This window comes from Ambystoma mexicanum, chromosome 8 (genome assembly GCF_040938575.1).
Source record: "Ambystoma mexicanum isolate Mex_15411 chromosome 8, UKY_AmexF1_1, whole genome shotgun sequence".
In the NCBI taxonomy this organism is placed as follows: domain Eukaryota; kingdom Metazoa; phylum Chordata; class Amphibia; order Caudata; family Ambystomatidae; genus Ambystoma; species Ambystoma mexicanum.
This window is the reverse complement of record NC_090929.1, coordinates 1,208,647,073-1,208,660,037: the sequence shown is the minus strand read 5'-3', so window position 1 is coordinate 1,208,660,037 and position 12,965 is coordinate 1,208,647,073. Positions and strand designations below refer to the sequence as shown.

Sequence of the window (12,965 nt, the reverse complement as noted above, 5' to 3'; positions counted from 1 at the left end):
CTTGAGACTCTATGTTGTTTGCGCGGGGATGTCACCTTTAATATTATCATTTATGATCATTAAGTTTCTCTCCTCCATAGCGAGGCTCCACTTTGTTGCAATTTATTCCACTTTTTTCCTTCTTACTTCTACGTCCCGTCCCCTTTCCTCCATACTTGTGGGACATCTTTCTGTCCTGTGGGACGGGACCGGAGCACTTTGTAAAAAGCATCCAAATGTTTTTTTTTTTTTTTTAAATTTGTCTCTCCTCTCTTTCCTGCGCGGGGCCCGGCACGCGGCCATAACCCCACCCACCTTGGCTCCGCCCCGCGCATCGCTTTCAGTTCTTTTCTCTGCTCGATCGGGGCGGGACGCACTTGCATCCTCGGAAGATTTTCTTCCCTTTTTTCCTTTCTGGCTCTCGCTAGCGTTCCTTTACTAGTGTGTCTATGTCTTTCAAATTAGACTTTCCAGATTGTTCATCGTGTCACCGTCGCTTCGCGAGGGCGGATCCCCATCCTCTTTGTTTAGAGTGTTTGGGTCCGGAACACCGTTGGGACTCTTGTTTTTACTGTGACTCCCTTTCGGTCCGGGCACTTCAGCATCGGTTGGAGCAGTGGGAGGAGGTGCTTTTTCAGGCGTTCATCGACGAGAAGAAGAAATGCCAGCTAAGTTCTTTACTTTTCAGGGCACCTTGATCGCTCTGATACCGGGGTTCGCCCTGAGGTGCCTGTTGGGCCTAATAATTCTACCGGAGTTTTCTCAGAGGGACTCCGTAAGGGGCCTGTGAACACCGGAGTACGCTCCGAGGCCCCTCCTGTGGGGCTGTTTGTAGACCCAGTTCTACTGAGTCGTGGGGTACCGGAGTTCGCTCTGAGGCCTCTCTGTCGGCTTCCCTCAAAAACAAAACCGGGGTGCGCCCCGAGGCCTTGGCTGGGCTTGTAGTTACCGAACGGGTGTTCGAGGCCCGCACAGAAAAGGCTGTTACCGGACCTGGGTCCGAGGTCCCTCGTACAGAGGCTAAAGCTACCAACAGTTCTGAGAGGCCCATCAAGGCTTTGTCAGTGAAAGCGCACCGTTCCTGCTCTTGTGGTGACACCAGATCTGTTGAGGGGGCAAAGAAGCAAAGTTCTTCTTTTACCGGCAGTGCCGTGGTCCTTCCTTGGAAGGCTCAGTTGGCGGTTGGTATGTCACAAAAACATTCCAGGCCTCATAGTACCGGCTCGGCCGAGGTTCCTTATGTTAAGGCTAAGATTAAGACCCCTGATCCATCGACGGGGACCCCTGCCTCACTTCCTCACTTGCCGCAGTTCCCCTCAGATGAGGACAAAATGGCGCCCGTTCCCGCCACGACTACGGCAGCCATTTTAGGTGCTACCCCTACAACTACGCCATCGGCTTCTGGTGTAGGGCTCGGTCTCTTGGGTTAACCTAAGGTCCCTTGTGCGCATCCTTACGGGCCGGTTTATGATTGGAATGCCCGGATGCCTCTTCCGCACAATGTTTCGTTGCCGGCGGGGCAGCTCCTTTATGTGGATACGTCGGTGGAGGACCCGGTGTGGCACTGTTCCCCGTTACGTCCCTGGACTTGTCCACCTCATGAGAGGCCTCCTCAGGTCCCGAAACAATCTCCTGAGGATGCCTTTTTCGGTAAATTTCAAGCGCTTATGCGCACCGACCCCATGAGGGAATATTTCAAAGGGCTTTTCAAGGAGATATGTCCACCGGCGCCTCCGGCTCCACCTGTTCCTCAGGTGGTTCCGCCGGCGTCTCCCTTGCCCGTGGTGCCCCCCCCTGCTCTCCCGCCTTTGCCTCCATTGTCCCCAGTGGACAAGGCAGTGCCTGACATGGCTCAGCAGGATCCTGACCTGTCAGGTGACCCTCAAGGCGATCAGGACAACGAGGACCTTCCCCGCTCTATCAGAGCCTTTCATGACCGGGTACTGGACATGATGAGTTTCTTAGATGTTCCGGTGCCCGAGGACCCGCTCCGCAGGAGGGCGTGCTTTTTGGGGCATTCACCCTGTCTCCCTTGGAGCGTACCGGCCTGTTCCTGCAGAAGGACGTTCTGGCCGAGGCCCGAAGAGTCTGGGAAAAGCCACACTCGGGACTTTTTGTCAATAAAAAGATTGACGCGAGGTACAGGCTGCATTCTTCGGAAGAGGTGGCTCTGTCGTCTTGTCCGCCTCCCTCCTCTACGGTGGTGGCTGCAGCCACTTTGCAGTCCAGGCCTGCAGCATCCTCTTCCACGACGGCTACTCAGGTTCTGGGTAAGGAGGACAAGCTCCTCGACTCCCTCGGGAGGAAAATCTTCGCCAACTCGGCCTTGCAGCTTAGGCAGGCCAACGCCGAATTGATATTGGCGGGAGCTAACATTTTCCAATTTCGGGTGCTTCCTTTTGGCCTCAATTCGGCGCCACGTTCACGAAGATGATGTCTGTGATTGCGGCCTATCTTCGTCTCCAGGGTATCCATGTGTATCCTTATTTGGACGACTGGGTCTTACGCAGCCCTTGTCCGTTGGCAGCAGCGGGCAACCTCCAGTCTCTCCTTCAGCTCCTGTTCCATCTTGGGCTGTCGGTGAACTGGCGGAAATCCTCCATGACGGTCTCACAGGACCTGATCTTCCTGGGTTTTCGTTGGAACACGATTGACTGCAGAGTGTATCTGACCGGGGACAGAATGGCTGATCTGTTGGCCACGTGTCAGATGTTTGTGCAGTCGGAGAGCATGTCGGCCTGGTGGTTCCAGAGGCTTCTGGGTCTCATGGCCTCGTATGTACTGGCTCTTCTTCTTGATCGTCTCACAATGAGACGGACCCAGATGGCTCTTCGGAATTCATGGCGTCAGGCAGTGGATCCGGATTCCATGCGTATAATGATTCCGGATTCCATGAGAGTGGACCTGGACTGGTGGTCATCTCTCAGCAACCTGTCGGTGGGCCCAGGGTTTCAGGACCCAGCCCCCATGGTGACGATCACGACGGACTCCTCCCTTCTGGTGTGGGGTGCGACGTTAGATCTTCTTCAGGTCTCGGACCTCTGGTCGCCTCAGGACAAGCTCCTGCACATAAATCATTTGGAGCTTCTGGCGATTTTTCTGGCGTTCAAGGCGTTCAGACCTCTCATTGTCAACAAGGTGGTCCGCATAAGAACGGACAATGTGGTATCAATGTATTACATAAAAAAGCAAGGGGGAACAAAGTCCCCCCCCCCCTCGTGGACCTGTCCATCCAGATTTGGGAGTGGGCCGTGATTCATGGTGTCTGGGTGCTTGCAGTGCACATCCCAGGCCAGCTGAATGTCACAGCGGATGCCCTCAGCCGACGGACAGTGGTCAGCTACGAGTGGGAGTTGAAGGCGCAGGTCCTATCATTGATTTGCTTGCGTTGGGGCACACCGGAGATGGATCTCTTCGCTACGGCGGTAAACAAGAAGCTTCCTCAGTATGCCTCCAGAGGGGGGCTGGGAGCCTCCTCTCTGGTGGATGCTCTCGAGATTCCATGGCACAACATGAGAGTTTGGGCCTTCCCGCCTCTGCCTCTGGTTCATCAAGCAATTTGGAAGTTGAAGAACTCTGTGAACTGTTCCCTTCTGCTGATAGCTCCATGGTGGCCGGCCAGGTTTTGTTTGGTTCTCAGAACTTCAACATCTGTCGGCGTATCCGCCGATCAGGTTACCAGTAACTCCCGATCTTCTTCACCAAGGGGAACAACAGATGTGGCACCCCTCCCCACAATCGCTCAGCTTGGCGGCATGGTGCCTGTGTTCAGGTCTTTAGAGCATCTGAGTTTGTCTGCGGATAACATGCGCATTATCCTGGCAGCCAGGAAATCCTCGACCAGATCTCAGTACAGGAGTAAATGGCTCAGGTTCTGTCATTGGTGTTTGGAGAAGAAGTTGGATCCGAGGATGGCCACGATTGACACAGTGCTGTCCTTCGTGTCCTCCCTAGCAGAGTCAGGGGTTCATGTTCTGTCATGCAGGACTTATCTCTCAGCGGTTTCCGCTTACCTTTCTACAGACCTGTGTTCTTATTCTCTAACTAACCCAGTGGTGAAGAAGCGTTTTGCTGGCTTGACACGCCTCTACCCTCCGGTGCGTAATCCGCACCCGCCATGGGACCTAAATGTAGTCCTGACGGCGCTGTGCCATAAACCCTTTGAACCAATGGCTACGGTGGACCTCAAGTACTTGTCTTGGAAAGTGTCTTTTCTGGTCGCTGTTACGTCAGCGAGGAGAGTGAGTGAGCTCCAGGCATTGTTGGTGGAGCATCCTTTCTTGGTCTTTCAAAAGGACAAGGTAGTCCTTCGGACAAACCAGGCTTTCCTACCGAAGGTAGTGACCGAATTCCATCTGAATCAGTCGATATCCCTTCCGGTGTTTTTTGCGAACACTGCCTCAGAGGCTGAAAGAGTTCTACACTGTCTTGATGTCCGAAGAGCTCTTAAGTTCTACCTGGACAGGACTTCCGAACTTAGGAGTTCTTCTCAACTTTTTGTGACCTTCGGTAACCCTCAGGGCAAGCCGGCGTCTAATTTCCAGGTGTTTTGCCGCCTGCATCACGGAGTCTTTCACCGTCCAAAGGCTGAAACCTCCTAAAGGTATCCATGCGCACCTAGTGCGTGGCAAGGCAGCCGCGGTTGCTTTTCAGAAATATGTTCCCTGGGAGTCCATCGCTAGGGCAGCTACTTGGGCCTCCCCATCAGCTTTCTGTAAGCACTACTGTCTCGACATGAGCTCTAGAGCTGACGCAGCACTACTGTCTCGACATGAGCTCTAGAGCTTACGCTCAGTTTGGTCAGGAAGAACCTGTTTCAGTAAGGGGTATTTCCATCCACCCGTAGTTCCTGTAAGGAGTGCTTGGGAATCTCCCACAAGTATGGAGGAAAGGGGACGGGACGTAGGAGTATTACCAGGTTACTCACCATAGTGACCACCTTACTCCTAGCCCATAGTCCCCTTTCCTCCATGCGCCCGCCCGCCGTCCCCTCTAATAAGGTTCCTCTGTTATTGCTAATGGGTCTGTGACCCGGCGATAGAAAAGGACTGATGGGCGATGCGCGGGGCGGAGCCAAGGTGGGCGGGGGTACGGCCGCGTGCCGGGCCCTGCGCAGGAAAGAGAGGATGGACACATTTTTGAAAAAAAAGAAAACATTTGGATGCTTTTTACAAAGTGCTCCGGTCCCGTCCCACAGGACAGAGAGATGTCCCACAAGTATGGAGGAAAGGAGACTATGGACTAGGAGTAAGGTGGTCACTACGGTGAGTAACCTGGTAATTTTATTATTTTTATGCAGTCCACATTCAGGTCACCACAAAGTATTATAATTGAATTCAATTATAATTGAATTTTCTTGAGCACCATTAATCTCATCAATTAAATCACAGACTGTATTCATGAATTTGCTGGTCCATCACAATGCCAGTAAAATTGATTATGTTTAAATGATTTTTGTTGTTGAAGAAAATGAAGTTACTTTCGACCACACTATTGTAGGAAAGCAGTGTGGTTGGTTGAGCTTATTAGCTGCAAACCTGAGTTCTTTTTTATTAGAGTCAATAGCCCAGCCGAAGGTCTGCCTTTTTGTCTCATTATGGGTGGGTTTATTGCTAGATGAAACTCGTCCGAAGTGGGAGGATTAGCCAACAACGTCTCTTGTAAGCATATAATATCGCCTCCTTCAGTCCATGTTAGAGATTCTTTGAATAGATGATGAAAACCTCTAGTATTCCAAGAGACCATATTAAAGTTCAGGCCTTCTCGCCCTTGCTGGCATTAGCTGGATTGACCTCCCAATACCCCCGCCAACCAATTCCATTTTGGCTCTTTGTTTGAATCACTCACATTACTCAATCGATGGGTAATGTCTTGCTTAGTGTTTGGTTTGCTAGTAAAGGTGATCTTAATTTTTTCTCCTTGAATTACTTCTGTTGGCCACCTTGCTCCTTCTTTCAAATTAGGAGTCTCACTCCCATTTTTGTTTTCAAAATGATCCACAGACCTATTCTCTACTGGGGTTTGTCTATCAGACATTAATTTAGTCGAAGTTAGACAGTCATTTTGATTCATGCTGATAGCACCTTTAGCCGTTTTACTAACCATGTCATCCAGTACTTCTTCATGAATATCAAAGCCTAATGACAGTATGAAGGGGACATTGTTTAATAGCAAATCACATATTAATCTTGAATTGATGTAGAGGCGAGCTTTGTCATTTTGCACTTCATCTATGAATTCAACAGTCTAAATGTCACTGGATTCTACTGATCTTAGTCCAGGGACATGATGTAGAAGACACAACACATTATTTCTGTTTAGAGTTAATCCATCTCTACAAGTCAGAATTTGTTCAATAATTAATTGGTATTTTGTTGTTTTCCCCTGATGGTTAGATATTTTTGGTATCTCGCTAAATGTGCTCTGTCTATCTTGATCTTCAATTGAACTGTTCTTTTTGGATGAGATATTTTACATATTTTGTTATTTACTTGCAGGGGGTTCAAACCTAGATTGTGTATTATTTGTCATTGATCTCACTTGATCTTGTTTATTGAGATTCTGATTAGTTATGCTGACGCTTTTTCGATTCAATGCTATAAAGCGCTTCTTTTTTCGTCTAGAGTTAAGAATTTTCGATAGTTATCTATCATAGTTGGGTTTTCAAGAGTTTCTAGAGGCAGCAGCAGCTGACAAGTGCGTCTCGGCACTTGGGCTGTTCTCTCAAGCGAATCTATAAGGTTCGGAATCAATGGTGCTGCTGGAAGCACCGAAGATTGAGCATTAGACTCTTGAATGCTTTCAACAGGTAACCACTCTAGATGTATGGTTCTGGGAGCAATTTCCTTATTTTTTTCGAAACAGCTTCTTTGGCTCTCATCCAGCGAGACATTGTCCTCATATGTGGACATGTTCATCAGTTCATTTGAAGAGTTTTCAGCTGCTACAGCCAAATTAGCCTGGCAATCTACCTGACATTTATCGGCATTTGTCTTGGGTATTTGTTCCGCCATGTGGAGCTTGTTTCTATTCTGTTCCGAGTTTACGAACACATTTACAGATTTTAAATTCCTCAGGAATTTTCTGGATCCCAGATTGTTTCGCTTTCTTTTGGATTTTCTGGTTCTTCAGTTTCTTTTCTTTAGTTATTTTCCCCAAGTTTGGGTTATTTTTTTGGAAGATTGCATAAGTTCTATCCTGGTCGCCATCCAGAGAGATTTCACGTTCCTTCCGATTGCTTAGGAGACCATCACCATGACCACAGGTGGATGGTCGTGGAGAACCCATTTCTGTTGGAGACGTATCATCACAAATTTCTCCTTCTGGTCGCATTTGTTCAGGGGGAACAGCAACCTCTGCCTGTAGTTTACCACTTGTATTGGAGTCACTTGCTTCACAGCTCATTAAAGAGCTGGTTTGAGTTGGTCGCTCCATTACCATGCTCGCGACTCTCGCCATCATTAGAGGTGTTTTGGGGGGAGGAGGCTCGGGGTTGGAGCAAGCAATGGGTCCCAAGTTTTCCTGAGTTTTGTTCATCTTCATCAAATTTGATTAATTTGTCTTGGGTCTGCTGTCCACGTTTAAGGACTTAGGAGCTTCTGATTGTTCTTCAGCCATGTGCGCTGTTTGATTGTATTTGAGAATGCCCAACGCTTCACGAGCCAAATCGGCTAATAATCTTTTGTCCTCACAGTTGTTTTTTTTTTTGGTCCGCAAGTTCTTTGATGGAAGCATCAATTCTGCGTATATTGTCCCCTATTTTTGATTTCGAATTGACATCATCGAAATCTCCAGTTGTCGGTTTATAATTCATTAATGCTGTGAGAGTTGAGAGATTTTTTATGTTGTCATTGATTTGCTCATACAATTTCATCATATGCGCAATCGATATTGAGAGTGAGGACATTATATACGGCCTAATGTCATTTAAGACTTATTTTACAAACATTGCTTTAGAGTATTCTTTGTCAAGTTGAGGTTTATTTGGTTTGTGTTGTAGCCGTCGTTCTTTTGGATACTGTCGTTCCATAATTGAAGATTCTGATGAGGATTCACCTGTAGATGATGAAGAATTGCATGTTTCTTGTAGTTCATTTTTGTCTTCATTTGCAAGGTCTTTTAGCTGAGGACTCATGAGGTTTACAACAGGAGTTGAATAAGCTGTTCTTTTGAGACATCTCTTTCGATTTTGTGAACAAAAGACCGCTGACAGCGGACTTTGCTCAATCCGACGTCTTTTTCTTGACCCAGCAGGCCAATTGTGCAACTGGGCTGTTTGGAGAGGCATTGTTCATGGATGCAGGGGGTTTATTCACGAACTGTCTATCTATGGCGTGTTGTTCACATGAGGCATCCGTTGCAGCCTCTTTGATGTTTAATGAGCCATTCATTTCAGTTAAGTCCTGTAATAGTTTGTTCACTATGGCCAGCGAATAATGCCGTTTCCTTGGATTTGGACTTTTGTCACACGGATTGAGTGATGGATTTGTAGTGTTCATTTGAGACATGAACTCATCAATTGATTGAGTGTTTAAAGGCAATTCCTTGTGTTCCAATGTGTCCGTTTTTTTATGGGATGACATGGGTAATGCGACTTGACCGGACATTGCGATCGCATGCTGAGAGGCACTACTCTCAGGCCAAGACTCGGTGAGTGCGTTCAATTGAGACTGTATTGAAAGAGATGTTACAATATCAGCCTTTGTTGAAAAGTTAACACTTTCTATCCAGCTCGCACTCTCAATCCAGGCACCAATACTATCTGAGGTGAGTCCCTGCAGCCTAAGGGGTTGCTTATTGGCTAGACACTTCACTGAATTTTTTAATTTAGTTACTGCAACCCACGCCATAGCGGCCAATGTAGACACACGATCTGTGCCCCTCAATGTTTTCAATTCAGCATCAGAGGGGATTTTGATAGTGTGAAGTGAACAGCCGTAAGGTAACTTAACATATGTAGGAAGAAGCTCATGGGGCGATAATGGGGTTACGTCCCGTTCTACATTTTTCGGGGTCACTGAACCTTGTGCTGCTGCACGATCTATATTATCAAAAGCTGCACAAGTTGTGTTATTAATGCAGCCCTTCTGATTATTTGGGTGGAGACATTCTGTATTGTTTGCATTTGAGATTAAGTTTAGAGTGAGCAGTACATGGTTATCATTGGCCGCATTGTGGTTCATAGCTAAATTGGCAGAGTTAGACAATGCGCTCAAACTTCTTGATCACTTACATGCAAAGTGCCAGTCCCGTTTTTCAGCAGGCTTACATTTTCAAACGCGTCACCTCCACTTCCGCCTTCACGACGCAATTGTAGTCGGGTGAGGGGGTGGCGCTGTTGTTTCCTAGAAGGTGCCCAATTGGGTTCCATTGTAAAAGGAGATTGTTCCACAGCGAGTCAGACTCTGGCCTCGTAAGCCTTCAGAAGCGTGCCGCTCCACGGGCCAAGGGAGTTTTTCAAAGGAGAGTCCGACCGAAAGCAATGAGCAGACCACGGTTTTCCACATTAGCGTTATAAATCGCAAGCCTCTACTTGTGCGGTTATCTGCAAGTGTTCTTAGCAAAGCACACCGTGTTCTTTCAGGGTATTCCTTCCACTGAATCTGTCCCGTCATGAAGACTCTCAGCACCCACGCACCCAGCGCCAAACAGCCACAAAACAGCCTCTGCCCTTTACACCGCCGGGCTTCACCCAAACTTTAGTTTAGTTTATCTTTAGTTGTGCTCAAGTGTTAGGGACAGAAGTAGGAGTTGACGTGACGGTGGACACTTATTATTTTGGACATCCTGACAGGTTCCTTAGTTTATTATTTGAGGGAGAGAAACCCCTCTTAGCATTAGGGATAGGTAGGATGTTCCCTTTCCTTTTGGATGCAATAAAAGATAGTAGCAATCTTAAAACCTTAAAAAAAAAAACCTTTAAAAAATATTAAAAAATAAAACCTTTCTGTCGATCTCTTACTTCTGCACCCATACATAGGGTGCACACGTATTTGGGGATATTGGGCCTCATTACATTACGACCCTGGAGAGTAACCGTGCCTGTAAAAGCAGCAGGCTGCCGCTGGAGTCGTGTATTTTTTCTGGCGCCGGCTATGTAGAATCACCGGGGCATTACAGCCTCAGTGGTCCCTGCAGCCAGGCGTCGGAAAAAGTAACTCCCCATTCCCATTTGAGTCCCATTAGACTCAAATGGGAATGAGGAGGACGGATGCACCGGCACTGTGTGCAACAGAGCCGGTGCATCCGTCAAAGTCTGCGGGCGGGAGGGCACCCGCCTGCAGAACTCAGAGTGTGCAGGTCCGTCAACAACAGTGCTGGTAGCTTACTGGCACAGTTGTTGCCGCGACCGGCACACTCCTAATGAAGCCCATTGTCTAGATTGTATCCCTCTCTGATACCTATTCCGTGCATTTACCCGACTTGATCAGTTTCTAGGTGTGCACATTTTGTTTGCAGGGCCATTCCTTCAATTCATCTGAAATGTGGAACTCTTTTATTTTTCATAGTCACCTCTGTTTCCCTCAAATCCACTTGCCCTCCAAGTAAAGAAATCTTCTGCTTATTTTCTGTTACTTCTGCCATCAAATCTTTCTGTAGTGCTGAGATTTTGGATTTGAACAACTCTTTAAAATCCTCCCTGAGGCTTTGCATTGTTTTAATGAGCAGTTGTTTAGCGAGTGCTGTCTTTTCCCCTGCTTTGTTCATGCCAGCACCTCCAGCGTGTTTTGTGGTCTTTGGTTACTTTGCCCTGCCTCTGATGTTTCACCTTGTCTAGTCCAGTTGCAATGTCACAGTATCATGTATGATCTCTTGTGTACTCTATCTAGTCCTGGCCACTGTGTTTCATAAGACCCACTTCCTGCCACTCTGATTTGACCAGAGTGATGTTCTCTGGTTTGTTCACCTGAGCCTCCGGCAGAATTCCCCTCTCCCTAGTTTTACGCCGGTGGGGTTAGTGTCCATTCTTGCAGAATGGTTGCGCAATTAGAACAGGGTTCTAACTCCCCCACCTCAGATATGAAGGTCATTGCTTGATTGGCGCTAATTAAGGGGTTACAAAATATGGGCTTATAGCAGCAAGCAACCCTCCCTTGATGGTGTGGATATGCTCTCTTTGCCTCCACCGAGTGAAAGCTATCCTCTGGTTCAACCCTCTAACTCTTGCTACCTGGCTGCTTTCACTGGCTTTAACTGTGTCCAAGATGATCTGCCACCTCAGTGCCAGGCTTCGTGATTCTTTTTCTTTTGTTGCTTTTAATTTTCCCTAGCACCAAATTACCAGAGTAACACGGTCCTTCCTCCACCTGTAGTTCCAACCTAAGGTCTTGAAAAACAGCAAAAGAGATACAGTTGCATTGAAATTACCAATGTGTTAATGACCAAGCATGACATATTTCTGTTTATCCTAGCATATCTTGATTAAGACAGTTTGCTTATCACAATTCCTGCTATCTCTCTGTCTGGCGGTATATTAAAATTGCTTCTATTACTTTGTTTCAGATGATAGCCCAAAATATAAAAGGCCACGAGGAGAAGATGAAGGTGATGATGAAGATAAAGACTATCACAGAAGTGACCCACAGATTGCCATCTGCTTGGACTGTCTACGTAATAATGGCCAGACAGGCGATAACACAGTTAAGGTTAGTTAATAATGGCATTCAATGTTCCTTATAGTATTGAATATAAAGGGATATTTGTATTGGATACCAGTAGGATGTTTACCTCTGCATTTTTTAAAGCATTTTCCAATACATATCCATAGGCTATCGAGAAGTAAATACTATTCTTGTACAAAACATCTGTTTTAACAAACCTAAAAGGCTTTTGCATTAAAATATCTTTTATGAAATTGTTCAGACACTGTGACTACCCTTTGAGCAACACATGAAATGCTTTTAAAGCACAGTCTGGAAAAATATTAGAATGGCATTTGCATCCTTTGCTGGCTGGGCAATATTTTGCTCTTTGCCTTTTAGTTCTTTTGCACAGAATTTCCCTACTTGGTTCCATCTTTTTCCCTCTCCAAACTAATGTCTGTTATCTGCTCTACACTTTACTTGTAATGGGAGATATGTTTTTCTCTTTCGGAGTCCTTAAAGGATTGGCATGTCCTCCTGTGATGTGATCCCAGAGCAGGCAAAGTACTGAGAGTTGTGTATGCTAACGTCAGAATCCTGCAAGTGGTGGCACACCCCCACACCAAATCTTCCATTCCACTCGACCTTTTACCAGTTTAATTTATTTTCAGCCGAATCATATGTGATGGTGTTTTATGTAAGAAGCTGGTTTGAGAGAACCAGCAAACTCTGGAGGTCATGAGGAGCACCTTCCTCCACAAAGGCAGGAAATGCACACCATTGAAGTCACCGGCTTCAGAGCCTCGCCCAAGAACGTATGGGTTCCCGAGGAGAAGCCAGATGAAAACTGAGCTTGTGATCATAAGGAGAAAAAGAAACGCCACCACAAGTGGTTCCACTCCTCCCTTAACAATTCAAAGCAGCATTATTCGTCCTCTCACTCCTTCTACACTGAAGATACCTTTTCTTACTGGCTCCTCTGCTATTTCACAGTGGGTGGACTTCAGGCGACATATGGTTGATACCTTTGCCAAGGCACGAGCGGCTTTGGTCTTATCACCACTGTTGGAGCTAGGGCCCTCTGTAATTCTAGAATATATGCTAGATTGGTTGCAGCCCATATGTAGTGTGAGGGGCTGGAAATGTGAAGCAGACAATTTTAGATGATTTTTTAAAAATATGCCATTTTATTAAATCATAGGTTTGATCAAATGCCTCACTATCCCTACCCTGCTGAGCATTGTCTGCCTAACAAAACTAAAGGAAATCACTCTAACACAGGATATCTGACCCTCACACTTAAAAATCAAACTATACAAAAATATATGGCAATTCACAACAACAACAACAATTATATTTCCAATATATTCACAGTCTCTTTTGGTAACCTAGGCCCGAGGCCCC

The 12,965-nt window shown here is 46.7% G+C and overlaps 1 protein-coding gene across 2 annotated transcripts in view; it reads left to right on the top strand.

The window, feature by feature from the left end:
* The window catches only part of PCGF5 (polycomb group ring finger 5), a 1,257,849-nt gene that overhangs the window by 736,921 nt on the left and 507,963 nt on the right, over positions 1–12,965 (top strand). For both annotated transcript variants that reach the window (XM_069611309.1, XM_069611308.1), the window contains exon 6: positions 11,482–11,624. In XM_069611309.1, the coding sequence (XP_069467410.1) occupies positions 11,482–11,624 (143 nt within the window). The remainder of the gene's footprint in view (positions 1–11,481; positions 11,625–12,965) is intronic.